This window comes from Leptosomus discolor, unplaced genomic scaffold (assembly GCF_034619465.1).
Source record: "Leptosomus discolor isolate bLepDis1 unplaced genomic scaffold, bLepDis1.hap2 HAP2_SCAFFOLD_31, whole genome shotgun sequence".
Taxonomy (NCBI): Eukaryota; Metazoa; Chordata; class Aves; order Leptosomiformes; family Leptosomidae; genus Leptosomus; species Leptosomus discolor.
This window is the reverse complement of record NW_028237959.1, coordinates 3,107,664-3,118,552: the sequence shown is the minus strand read 5'-3', so window position 1 is coordinate 3,118,552 and position 10,889 is coordinate 3,107,664. Positions and strand designations below refer to the sequence as shown.

Below are 10,889 nucleotides of genomic sequence, written 5' to 3'. Positions count from 1 at the left end.
TCCTCCACGCTGCTGCTCCTTCTCTCTGGATTTGTATACATTAGATATAGTTGTATATTATAGTTATATATTGAAAAAAAAAAATCGGAGGGGGAAAAGATCAGCTAGCAACTTTTGCAGAGGCTCTCGTGGGCAGGTGCCCTCCCTGGCACCGTGTTCCCCCCTGCTAAAAATAACAATAAAACCTAGAAAAAATGATTCCAGTGCGTTTCTCAGGGAGCCCCTGCTCCCAGTGCCCTGGCCTGGACACCACCCCCCCAATTCCCCCCTTCCAACCCAGTCTTATCTCTGGCCATCCATGGTGGCCACGGCTTTCTGTGGGAGGGCAGCAGGCGGGGGGGCGGCGGGGGGCCAGGCGGGCTGAGGGTGGTGCAGGTGATGGTGGAGGCCGTGGGCAGTGGGCGAGGAGGGGGGCAACCAGGTGGGCTGGTGGCGGGGGGGCGAGGAGGCCCAGAAGGGGCTGAAGCTGCCGGGGGGGAGCAGGCCATGGAGGTGATGGGGCTGTTGCTGCTCTGCAGGCTCTCGGAGCTCCGCAGCTTGGAGAACACGGCCAGAGCACCCGGGAAGTTGGGCAGTGTGGCCGGCGGGTTGCTGGGGGTGCACATCTGCGGGGGGGAGGGAAGCGGGTGGGTGTCAGACAGGTCACGGGAGCTTTTGGGGTTCCCAACCTGCCCGCAGGAGCTGGACCTGTCACAGGGGATCCTGCATCCCACACCTGGGACACCCCCCACCCCCCTCCGCCCTAGGGGATGCTCGGAGCCCAGGTCTGGCTGGTATTGGGGTATCAGCAGCCCCCAAGGGGCTGGATGGCTCCCCCAAAGGTGCGGGGGCTGCATGGAGAGGGTCTCCAGCCCAGGCTGGGAAGGACATTCGGACCATCCAGGGTGCAAAAAGCGCTGGGGTAAGGCAGGTTTGGGGAGGGGGCCACTGCTCTGGTGCCAGGAGGGGAGCAGCAGGGATGGGGCTGATGCAATGGGGTCCAGCATGATGGGTGGGGAGGGTGCTGGGGTCCCACCTGACCCCACAGGACCCCCCCTTCACCCAACCCCCTTCCCCTTCGCACCGTGTTAGGGCAGAGAGAGCGGAAGGCAGGCAGGGCCCCCCCTCCAAGACACGAGGCGGCAGCCGGGCCCCACGCGGTTCCTGGTACCCAGCTAAATTTAGCACCTTCCCCCCCGCCTCCTGCCCAGCTGGAGATGGATCGGGCCCCTTTTGCAGCCAGCCTCACCAGCAGAGGAACATCCCAGTGGGGACAACAGCCACCTACCCCAAAACAGGGTGGGCACCTGCCCTAAGGCCCCTGCCCCCTCTTTTATCTGGCAGGGAGCAGCGTTGTGCCAGGGGCTGCTCTGAGCACACGCGGGAGGGGGGGCGTCAGAAATAGCAACGCTTTGTCCAGCCCTGTCCCTGGGGGGAAAAACCTGTCTTGGGGGGCAGATCCCCCCGTCAGAGCCACGGAGCAAAATTCCCCTGGGGTTGCACGGGGTACGTGGATGGGGAGGGGGGAATACATGGACATGGAGGTGGTGGGTGCACGGGGAGGGGCTTCACCCCTCTGGGCTAAATCCATCCCAAAGCCCTGTTGCCCTCGTGGAGTCGGGGCCCGGGGCACAGCTGAGCAGCGCATCCCGCCGCTGTGCTGCTCACGGGGCTATCGAGCAGCGCCGAGGGGCCGGGGCAGAATCTCCTGCCTCCAGCTTTTGCTGCCTTTAGCAACGGGAAACTGGGGAGACGCTTCTGACGAGGCGTAGCTGCTGCATCTCCCCCCTTCTGGGGCTTATCCCAGGGTTTGCCCCTGGCTGCTGCTCGGCAGCCCCAGCTGCTCCCCAGCCAACGCCCGAATCCTTCTTACAGGTTCCTCCTCATCCCCATCCCGGCCCCCCTTAGCGATCACCGGGATCAGAGGAGCAGCTGGATGCACCGCAGGTGCTCCCCGCTCCCCTCTGCTGCGGCCAAACCCCGGCTGGGGCAGGGGGTCCCAGCCGGAGCTGTTGGAAGACAGGGTGCTCCCCCAGCCCTTCCGGCGGCCGGCAGACCCGTGCTGGCAGCGGGACAGATCAGCTCCCGTCAGCCTGCAGAGCTGCTGCACCCTAAAAATGCAATCCCGGCCAGGCTGGCACCAAAGGGGTTCGTGGTGAGTCAGGGATGTTCCTGCTTCGCTGCACACAGGCTTTAGGAGAACTCGTTTCTGAGCTCACCTCAGAGCAGTGGTAAGCCAGCTTTTGGGTTGGTTGGTTTGTTAAAAAAAATTGACTGTATAAATTTGGTAGTACCTAAAAAGATACTTGTTGCAAAAAAAAGAAACCAAAAAACTTCCAGTGGCTGTGTTTTGAAAAATCCAAGCAGCACCACAGCCACACGATTGAGGCTGGACACGATGCTGGAGGGGGGACACAGCTCTGAGCTTCTGGGGTGGTGTTGGCCAGATTAATTTAAAAACCCCCAAACCAAACAAGAATTGCCATGTAATTATTGCCTTGAATAAGGAGTGCCGTGCCCATCCTTGATACGGCTGTGTAATACGTGGATATTGATAAGTAGTAAAGTTGGTACGTGGAAAGCAGAGTTGTGCGGAGAAGGAAGGAAAGGATAAGTGAAGGGTTCAGGTTTGAAAACCAAAAGATGGGGGGAGGAAAGAGTAAACCTCATGAAAAATCCCCTTTAGGATGTGTTCTGACATATTGGAAAGATAGAGCAGGACAAGGGGGCACAGAAAAGAAGAAAAAGTGAATGAAGTATTGCAATCAATGGTGGCCGCTTTATAAGCTGGAAGATGGGGCAAAACGGCCTGAGGAAGGTGGCACGTTAGAGTGTAACATGCTCTTGCAGTTAATGTTCTTTCTGAGGAGAGAAGGGAAATGGGATGAAGTAACATACGCTGATATGTTCTTTGTTCTCCGGGACAATCCTGAGTGGCAAAGGGACTGTGGATTAGTACCCCCATGAGACCCCATGGTCCTCGCATTAGAGAAAGAAAACAAAAAGAAGAATAAAAATAAACTAAAAAGATGCTGTTTGGCTTGTAGCATTGGCCAAAGGTGTACAGAGAAAAGTCAAACTAACCCTGGGTCAGAACAAGATCTAAGTGAACTCTTTAGGCCCCCTCAGCAGCCACCATGGCGAGATGAGGACTTAGAAAGGATCCGTACCCCTCCACATCCTCCCTCCTCCCCACCAGATAGCCCGATGTCTTCCCGAACCTGGGGAAAGCAGATAACAGAAACAATGCTCCAAGCTCCTCTCCGGGATGCAGTTGGACCAGATGGAGAAACAGGAAAAGTCAAAATACCATTCTCTGGTAACGATCTGAAGGAATGCAAAGATGCTGCCCGAAAATATCGCAGTGACCCTGTAGGTGTTACTCAAAATCCCAAGTTTATAATAAAACAGCACAGCCCTGATTGGAATGACGTGTAACTGTCCAAATGCCTAACTCAGGGCCCAAATCTGCTCTTTTGTGTCCCAAAGCCTCTTTTTTTTTAGGGCCCAGAGCCTCCTTTTTTTAGGGCCCAAAGCCTCCATTTTTTAGGGCCCAAAGCCTCCTTTTTTTAGGGCCCAAATACCCATTTCAGGGTCCAAACCCTCCATTGCCAGGTACATATCCTCTTTTATAGAAAGCAAATGCTGCTTTTTTAAGGTCGAAATCCCTATTCCAGGGCCCAAAAACTCCTTCTTAAGGCCCAAACCCACCTTTTAAGGGTCCAACTGCCTAATTCAGGGCCCAAATGCCTCCTTTTTAGGGCCCAAATGCCTCCTTTTTAGGGCCCAAACGCCTCCTTTTTAGGGCCCAAGTAGTCCTTTTCTTAGGCCCAAATCCCTAATTCACACTCCAAACCCTTCTTTCTAGGGTCCAAATCGCCTTTTCAGTGTCCAAATCCTACTTTTTAGGGTCCAAATACCCATTTCAGGGGACAAATGCTCCTTTTTAGGGCCCAAACGCTCATTTTAGGGCCCCAAACCTCTTTTTTAGGGTGCAAATCCCAATTTCAGTGCCCACACTCTCCTTTTCAGGGCCCAAACCCTCCTTTAAACCTGACAGGATGGACCTTAAAACAGAGAGTTTGGGTCACAAGCTAATGCTTTGAGCCCTAAAAGAGGGCTTTGGACACTCCCAGGGAGGATTTGGACACTCACAATGCAGCTTGGACCCACAAACGCCTGTCTGGAATCTAAAAGGGAGGCTTTGGAGCCTGGAAGTGACAGACTGCAAAGCCAAACTCTCCCCTTGGGCCCTAGAAATGAGGCTTTCGAGCCTGAAATGTGGCTTCAGATTAAAAAACTCAAACTGGAAAGTAAGAATGAGGCTGTGGTCACCATCATGTGCTTTGGGCTCTAGACAGGAGGCTTTGGAGCTTCCAAAGGAGACTTTGGGCCTTCAAAATGATGCTGAGGGGCCTGCAAATGAGTCTTTGCACCTTGAAAGCGTTAACCTCCGAAGTTAGAAAGGAGGCATTGGAGCCTGACACTGAGGGTTTGGAGCCTGACACTGAGGCATTGGAGACTGAAAACACAGCTGTGGATACCAAGCAAAGGCTGTGAGTGTGCAAGACAGGCTTGGAGGCTACAAATAGAGGTTTTGGGCCCTACAAATGGGGCTTTGCAGCCTAAAACAGGATCTTTGGTGCTGAAAAGGAGAATTTGGACATGGAGGAAGTGAGGCTTTGAGTCCTAAGTGGGGAGTTTGCAAATACAAAGGAGGGTCTAGAGCCTAAAAATGAGGCTTTCCCCCCTAGAATCTGAGCTGTGGACCCTAAAACGGAGGGCTTCTGACCACAACAGTGAGGCTTTGCGCCCTACAAGGCAGCTATGGTCCTTCCCAATTAGGGTTTGGACGCTCACAATGCAGCTTGGACCCTAAAATGCGTGCCTGGAGCCTAAAAATGAGGCTTTTGGAGCCTGAAAGGGACACATTGCAAAGCAAACTCTCCCTTTGTACCCTAGAAACGAGGCTTTCGAGCCTGGAATGAGCCTTCAGATTGGCAAACTAAGAAGCTGGAAAGAAAGAACGAGGCCAAAGTCACCATCGCCCTGCTCTGGGCCTGTGCCCCGGGGAGGGGCCAAGGGGCCCGCGGGGGCGGGGCGGGGCCGGGGGAAGTGTCCCTGCAGGGGCAGGCAGCAGGAGGGAGCCCCGGGGCATGCTGGGAGCTGTAGTCCTGGGGCAGGGGCTGCCGGGCGGCCATGTTGGTGCCGGGAGGTGCAGGCTCTGCTCCAGCCGTGGCCCGGATGAGGTGAGGGCTGGGGCTGCCCCTGAGGTGAGCGAGGCCCTTGGACGGGGGAGGGGGTGTCTCCTGCCTGCTGGCTGCCCGGGGGTGGTGGGTGGGAGCTCCAAGCCGGAGCCGGGCCGGCTGGGGCATCCTCGGGGGGTGACCTGAGGGCTGGGCAGGGGAAGGAGAAGGGAGACAGACCCCCCCCAGCACAGGCACTGGGCACCCCGACTCCCAGAGCCCCCCTGAGCCCCCTCAGCCCCGCTCCCCCCCCTGCAGCTGCCCCGTCCCCAGCCCCTCCCCTGAGGCCAGTCCCACAGCCCCAGGCTGCCCCACGGCCTGTCCTGGCAGCGGCGAGCGGGGCCTCGGGCAGGCCCAGGGCTCTGTTAACCCAGGGGCCTTCAGCAGCCGTGCGGGGAAGGAGCGGGGTCTGCAGGAGCGGCTGCAGCAGGAGGGGCTCCGGCCTGGGGCCAGCTGTGGCCGTCAGGGTTCTTTCCCTCTGCCAGAGGCCGTGCCAGGGCCTCGGTTGTCTGTTCCTGCCCTGGGGATGTCGTCAGCTGCATCCAGCTCAGGCTGAAGCTGAAGAGATGGGCAAAATGAAAAGCGGCTGGAGAAGGACACGAAGGGGATCCGGCTGCGAGCTGCCCCCAGCTGCAGGCAAGAGACAGCCGGCCTCTCCGCGTGAGGAAGGGTCCCTGTGAGTAGTCCTCAGCAGAGCTGGTCGCCAACATGCACAGCGGGGTCTGTGTGCGTAACCAAAGCACGGTACAGCCATGTAGTGTGTGTGTGTGTGCGCGCACGTGAGGCTGTGTATGTAGGAAGCCTCATATTGTAAGAGCTGAGAGAGGCAGAGACAGAAGTGTCTGAACAGTAAGATCCTCCCAGCAGCACCAAGAGCGGGAGCTGCAGTGAGTCCTGGGCCCTTGTGTTATAATCAGATCTGAATTTTGATTTCATTGGTAATTAATTGTTTTGAATGAACAACTAACGTCTTATAGTTAATTCTTTCCTGATTCAATTAATTTACATTATGGTAAGAAATATACAAAACCTCAGTTATGCTAAGAGACAGCAGATGCAGGCCTTAGGAAGATGGCCAAAGCTGAAGCTGCTGTGGATTGGGAAACTGTACAGAACACAGAACGAGGAGGGAAGGAGGCAGGTACAAGGGGTGAAATTGTACGTTCTCAGCTAGTTCTCTTCTCTTATGTGATGAAACCATCGAAACAAAGGAATGTTGCTGTGAAGACTCTCCCATCCTCCCCATCCTAATTTGTATATCAGAGATTTTGATCAGTAAAATAACGAATGACTAGATTAGGAAAGGACTATTAAGGAAGTTATATAATAGGGCGGACCAATCATTGTAAATGTCAAAATTAATAGCGGGCATAACATGCATGCTTATGTTAAAATCTGTTAAAGATCATGACTTTGCAGAAAAAGGGTGTAAGATGTTGAATTTTTGATGTAACTTTGAAGCACGTCAGGTGGAGCTGTCCCCATGCTTCCCAGCGCTGCAATAAAGACGTGCCGGCTTATCTGCAGTTGTGTAGATAAATTTGTCATGATTGCGACCCTCCGTCCACACTTGGGGCCGTGTCACCCCTCTTCTGCTCCGGGTGCCTCCCTGTGCCTGTGCCCTCCCACCTTCCATCACTGGCGTCACTCTTTTGCTTCCCTGTACCTTTCTTCTTCTGTCTGTTCTCGTACCCTGCTCCCTCTTCGTCCCTCTCTGGTTTCCAAGCCCCTCTCTTGTTCTCCTATTCTACCTGCCCCTTTGGTTTTTCTTGCTCTCCCTCTGTCCTGCTCCCTGCCCCTCTTTTTTCCTTCCTCTGTCTCTGTCCTGCAGCACATGGCTGGTTTTTTGTTCACTGCCTCTTTGTCCCGATCTGCATCCCTCCTTGTTGTTCACAGTCTCTCTGGCTTCTTGCCTGAGCTGCTTTTTCTCTCTCTGCTTGCATGTCCCACTCCCTGCCCCTGTCCTCCTCTCTCTCCTTCATCGAATTGTAGAATGTATTGGGTTGGAAGGGACCTCTAAAGGCCATCTAGTCCAAGCCTCCTACAACAAGCAGGGACATCTCTAACGAGGTCAGGTTGCTCAGAGCCCCATGGGGCCTGACCTTGAATGGCTCCAGGGATGGGGCTTCCAGTACCTCTCTGGCAACCTCTTCCAGTGACCCAGCACCCTCATATTAAAGAACTTTTTCCTAATGTCCAACCGAAATCTACACTTTCCTAGCTCAAAACCACTACCTCCCGTCCTATCGCTACAAACCCTTGCGAATTGTTCTTCCCTGCCTTCTTAGAGGCCCCCTTCAGGTATTGCAAGGTTGCTACCAGGTCCTCCTGGAGCCTTCCCTTCTCCAGGCTCAACAACCCCAACTCTCTCAGCCTGTCTTCATAGGGGTGTCAGACCTTGGTGGCACCAAACTGATCTCAAACAAAGACAACAGGAGTTTGAAGATAAGAAAACGGTAAATGTCTGATTTCCTAGGTCAAGTTAGGAGGGACATCATTTACTTCACTGCAGTTCCTTTGGTGTTGTTTTGTATCTTAAGACCCAGCTTCTTTCCCCAAAGGGGTGCTAGCTTTGTGGAGGTACCACCTAGCATACTTTTCTGTGAAGGACTGGAATTAAACAAATATCCTGACTGTGTTTTTCAGCTCTTTGCAGACTGGGTAAAAGAACCCTGATTTGGGGGACAACAGGACTTACAGTGCTAATACCCCCCCCCCCCCCCCCCCCAGCTTTTTGGAAAGCACATAGAAGAAAGTGTGACAAATGAGCTCATAGAGAGGAGGGGGGAAGAAAACCCACCAGATGACTAAGAGCTATGTCTGTAGTTGGATAAAGCTGCTCCGAGAGAGAGAGACATCCATCTTCCCTCCATGGGAGAGTCAGGGCAACGACTAGAAATGAGGAGCTGTAATCAGGTGTCCTTTTTCAACCCCAGTGTCGAAGCTGTCCTTTGAGCATTTCCTAATCCCACTGCAGCTGATGTGGGTCAGGTACCTCAAAAGCATCTCTTGACTGACCCAGCTGATCTCTGCACTTGTCCACATGTGAAGGGGGAAAATACCCGCTTTGAGTAATGGCCTCATTAATGCCTTTAGCCTTAGGGTCTGGGTATGGACTCTGACAAGCAGGAGGAGTTGAATAGACCTTCTGATGGGTCTCCCCCTGTTGCTGCTAGTGTTTCTGTAGGGATCCTTCATCTGTTAAGTACAGGTCTTGCCTCCGGTCCCACTCCTCTCTCTCTGCTGGTTTCAGCTGGTACTGAAAAGTCGTAGGTTTTCTCCATCTCCATTTTTCCCTTTCTAAAGCAAGGGGTTTATGTGTAAAAAAAAAAAAAAAAAAAAGCTAATGCTGCCTTTAATTGAATGTTGCCCTGCCCTGTCAGTCCTGTGCTGCTTCTGACTGCAAATGAGCCTCAACACGCAGGACAAATGGAGGGTGGGAGGTGAAAATGATGCCTTGCTGTAGCTGGAGTTCCAGGGCAGTAACCTGGGGGCCTCCAAACCAGGTGCCTGGTGTCATGCTCTGCCTAACGGGGCAGTGAGCTGGCTGAGCCAGATCTGAACACCCTTTACAACCAGAGCTTGGCTTGGGCTGCTTTATATGCTGACTGGTTTAGATAAAACAGCCGTGTGTACAGCTGAGCCTCTGGACTATAAAAACTGAGCACCGTGTTACGAGCAGGGGGCTCTCCCGGCAGCATGCACTGCAGATTGGTTCATGTTCTCCCACTCTTCCATAAACAAACCCAAGGTAATACTGAATTTACTGCATCAGCTGTGTTTAACAGCCCGCTTCGTTAGCTGTCCTTCCACTAGAAGGCCCTTCCAGAATCAGCAGCAGCACAGCAAATACATTGAACGAAATGCAGCCGATGTTAACCTGTCTTGTTTAATGTCCGCAGGAAGCTGATGGGAATATCCTTAAGTCAAAACTGGTATGGGACTGGAAATGGGTCCAAAACCTCTGTTGTGTGACCCTTAGTGGGGTTTGAACCTTTTCCTTTCCTGGTGATTTGTTCTAGCTGTCTAGAGCAATGCAAATCAGTTGTGTTAAGATCATAGCAACTTGGATCTTTTCTTCTATCCACAAATGGTTTTTAGAAGAGGTAGTTGTGGGTTCTAAATTGGGTCAAGTTTTCTAAAAATCAGCAGCAGGATTTTTTTTTCTCATTTCTGTTACTGATGGGTGAAAGAGTAGAAGATGATTTGGAAACCTGTAAGCTGAAGGCTGTTTTCCAATAAGTTTCTTTTTTTTTGCTTTTGTGGAGTCTTCAGCATTTTGTTTTCTCCCACAGTACTTGTAGGCTGCAGAAGCAGCCCCAGAGGCACCATGGAGTTACTTGTGCAATTAGCTTGGCTCCTGCTAAGGATATAGATTGCTGTGATACTCAGAAGCTGGTTGGAGCGAAGAATCCATGTGGGGTATTTGAAGACGAGGAAGAACTGAATCACAGGCATAACAAGGCTGTAAAACTTGTTCACCTCTTCATTTTTTTTAAGGCAAACGGATGAGTTTTCTTTACAGGCTGACTGTTCCTGGAAAACTGAGTAACTTGGTCAAAGAATGGATGTCAGACCTTGGTGAGAGCAAGGGAAGGATTTTTTATACGTTTTTATCAAAACAGCTGAAGCCTTTTGATTTCTTTTAAAGGCCGTACTACCAGGCTTTATGCTAAAGCTCAACTTTTGACTTTCTTCTGAAGTATTGAGTGGAGCCGTTGTAACTGCCATTGAAATCAGGTCTCAAAGCTACTTCAGGTGAAGATTTGAAGTCTTTGGGGCACTGATTGAATCTGTGAAGTGGCTGCATCAGTTGACTTGTAGCAGTTCACAAAGCTGGAGCAAAGTGTTGTGGGGAAGGTAGATGGTAAATGGGCACTGATTTGCCCCAAACAGCCTGCAGCACCCAGTCTGGTTCGACATTGTGACAGGAGACTTGCCTTTTGTGTAGCTGCTTCATGTGTGCCTGCTGCAGGGAAGACCAACCATAGGTCTTATTTTGGGTAAAGTACTGAAAGGAATGCTACATTGGGGTGGGGGTGGGGGGTGTGCTTTTGGGTTTTTTTGAGTTGCAAGTACTCACTGCAGAAAACCAGCATCAGTCTGTTAGAGTAACCACTGGGTACGGGCCTGAGAAGACACTTTATGGAGGCTGTTGTGGTCTTTCCAGTAACTTGCAGATAGGTCGGTGTGTTTCTTCTATTCTAACGTAAACTCTCTTCTGCCCACAGAATCTTCCCCCTTCCGCAGCAGCAAATGTTGGTGGCAAATATTTACATTGAGTTCTTAGAGGCTTGGAGCACACAGTAAAGGTCGAACTTTTGTTGTCTGGTCATAGTTATAATGTTTGAAAGCGACTTCCAACAACCACAGAAGAAATGGAATCTCTTTGCAAGTGCTGACAGATGCTGTTTGTGTTGTTTCCTAGACGTGCGGAAAGATGAGGGTTTTTTTCAGTCACTGTTGGAAAAACTAAAACATCAGGAGGAAATAAAGAAATCTAAGAGTGAGTAAGCTTTCTCCTTGATAGATTGTGCAAGTTCTACAATGAGACTGTTCATGTTCAAGACTCGTACTCGTAGTGAATGTCTTACAAGGCAAAATTAAAACAGAATTTGTTCCTGAGCACCTTCTAAAGTGCTATTTTCTGCAGCATGAAAATGG

At 52.0% G+C, this 10,889-nt stretch overlaps 1 protein-coding gene across 1 annotated transcript in view; it reads left to right on the top strand.

Annotated features, from left to right (window-relative positions):
- The first annotated feature begins 378 nt into the window (after nt 1-378).
- The window catches only part of LOC147412311 (serine/threonine-protein kinase PAK 3-like), a 31,073-nt gene continuing 20,562 nt past the window's right edge, over nt 379-10,889 (top strand). The window contains exons 1-4 of the mRNA XM_086481480.1: nt 379-622; nt 747-821; nt 9,929-9,983; nt 10,457-10,531. Of these exons, the coding sequence (XP_086337606.1) occupies nt 379-622; nt 747-821; nt 9,929-9,983; nt 10,457-10,531 (449 nt within the window). The remainder of the gene's footprint in view (nt 623-746; nt 822-9,928; nt 9,984-10,456; nt 10,532-10,889) is intronic.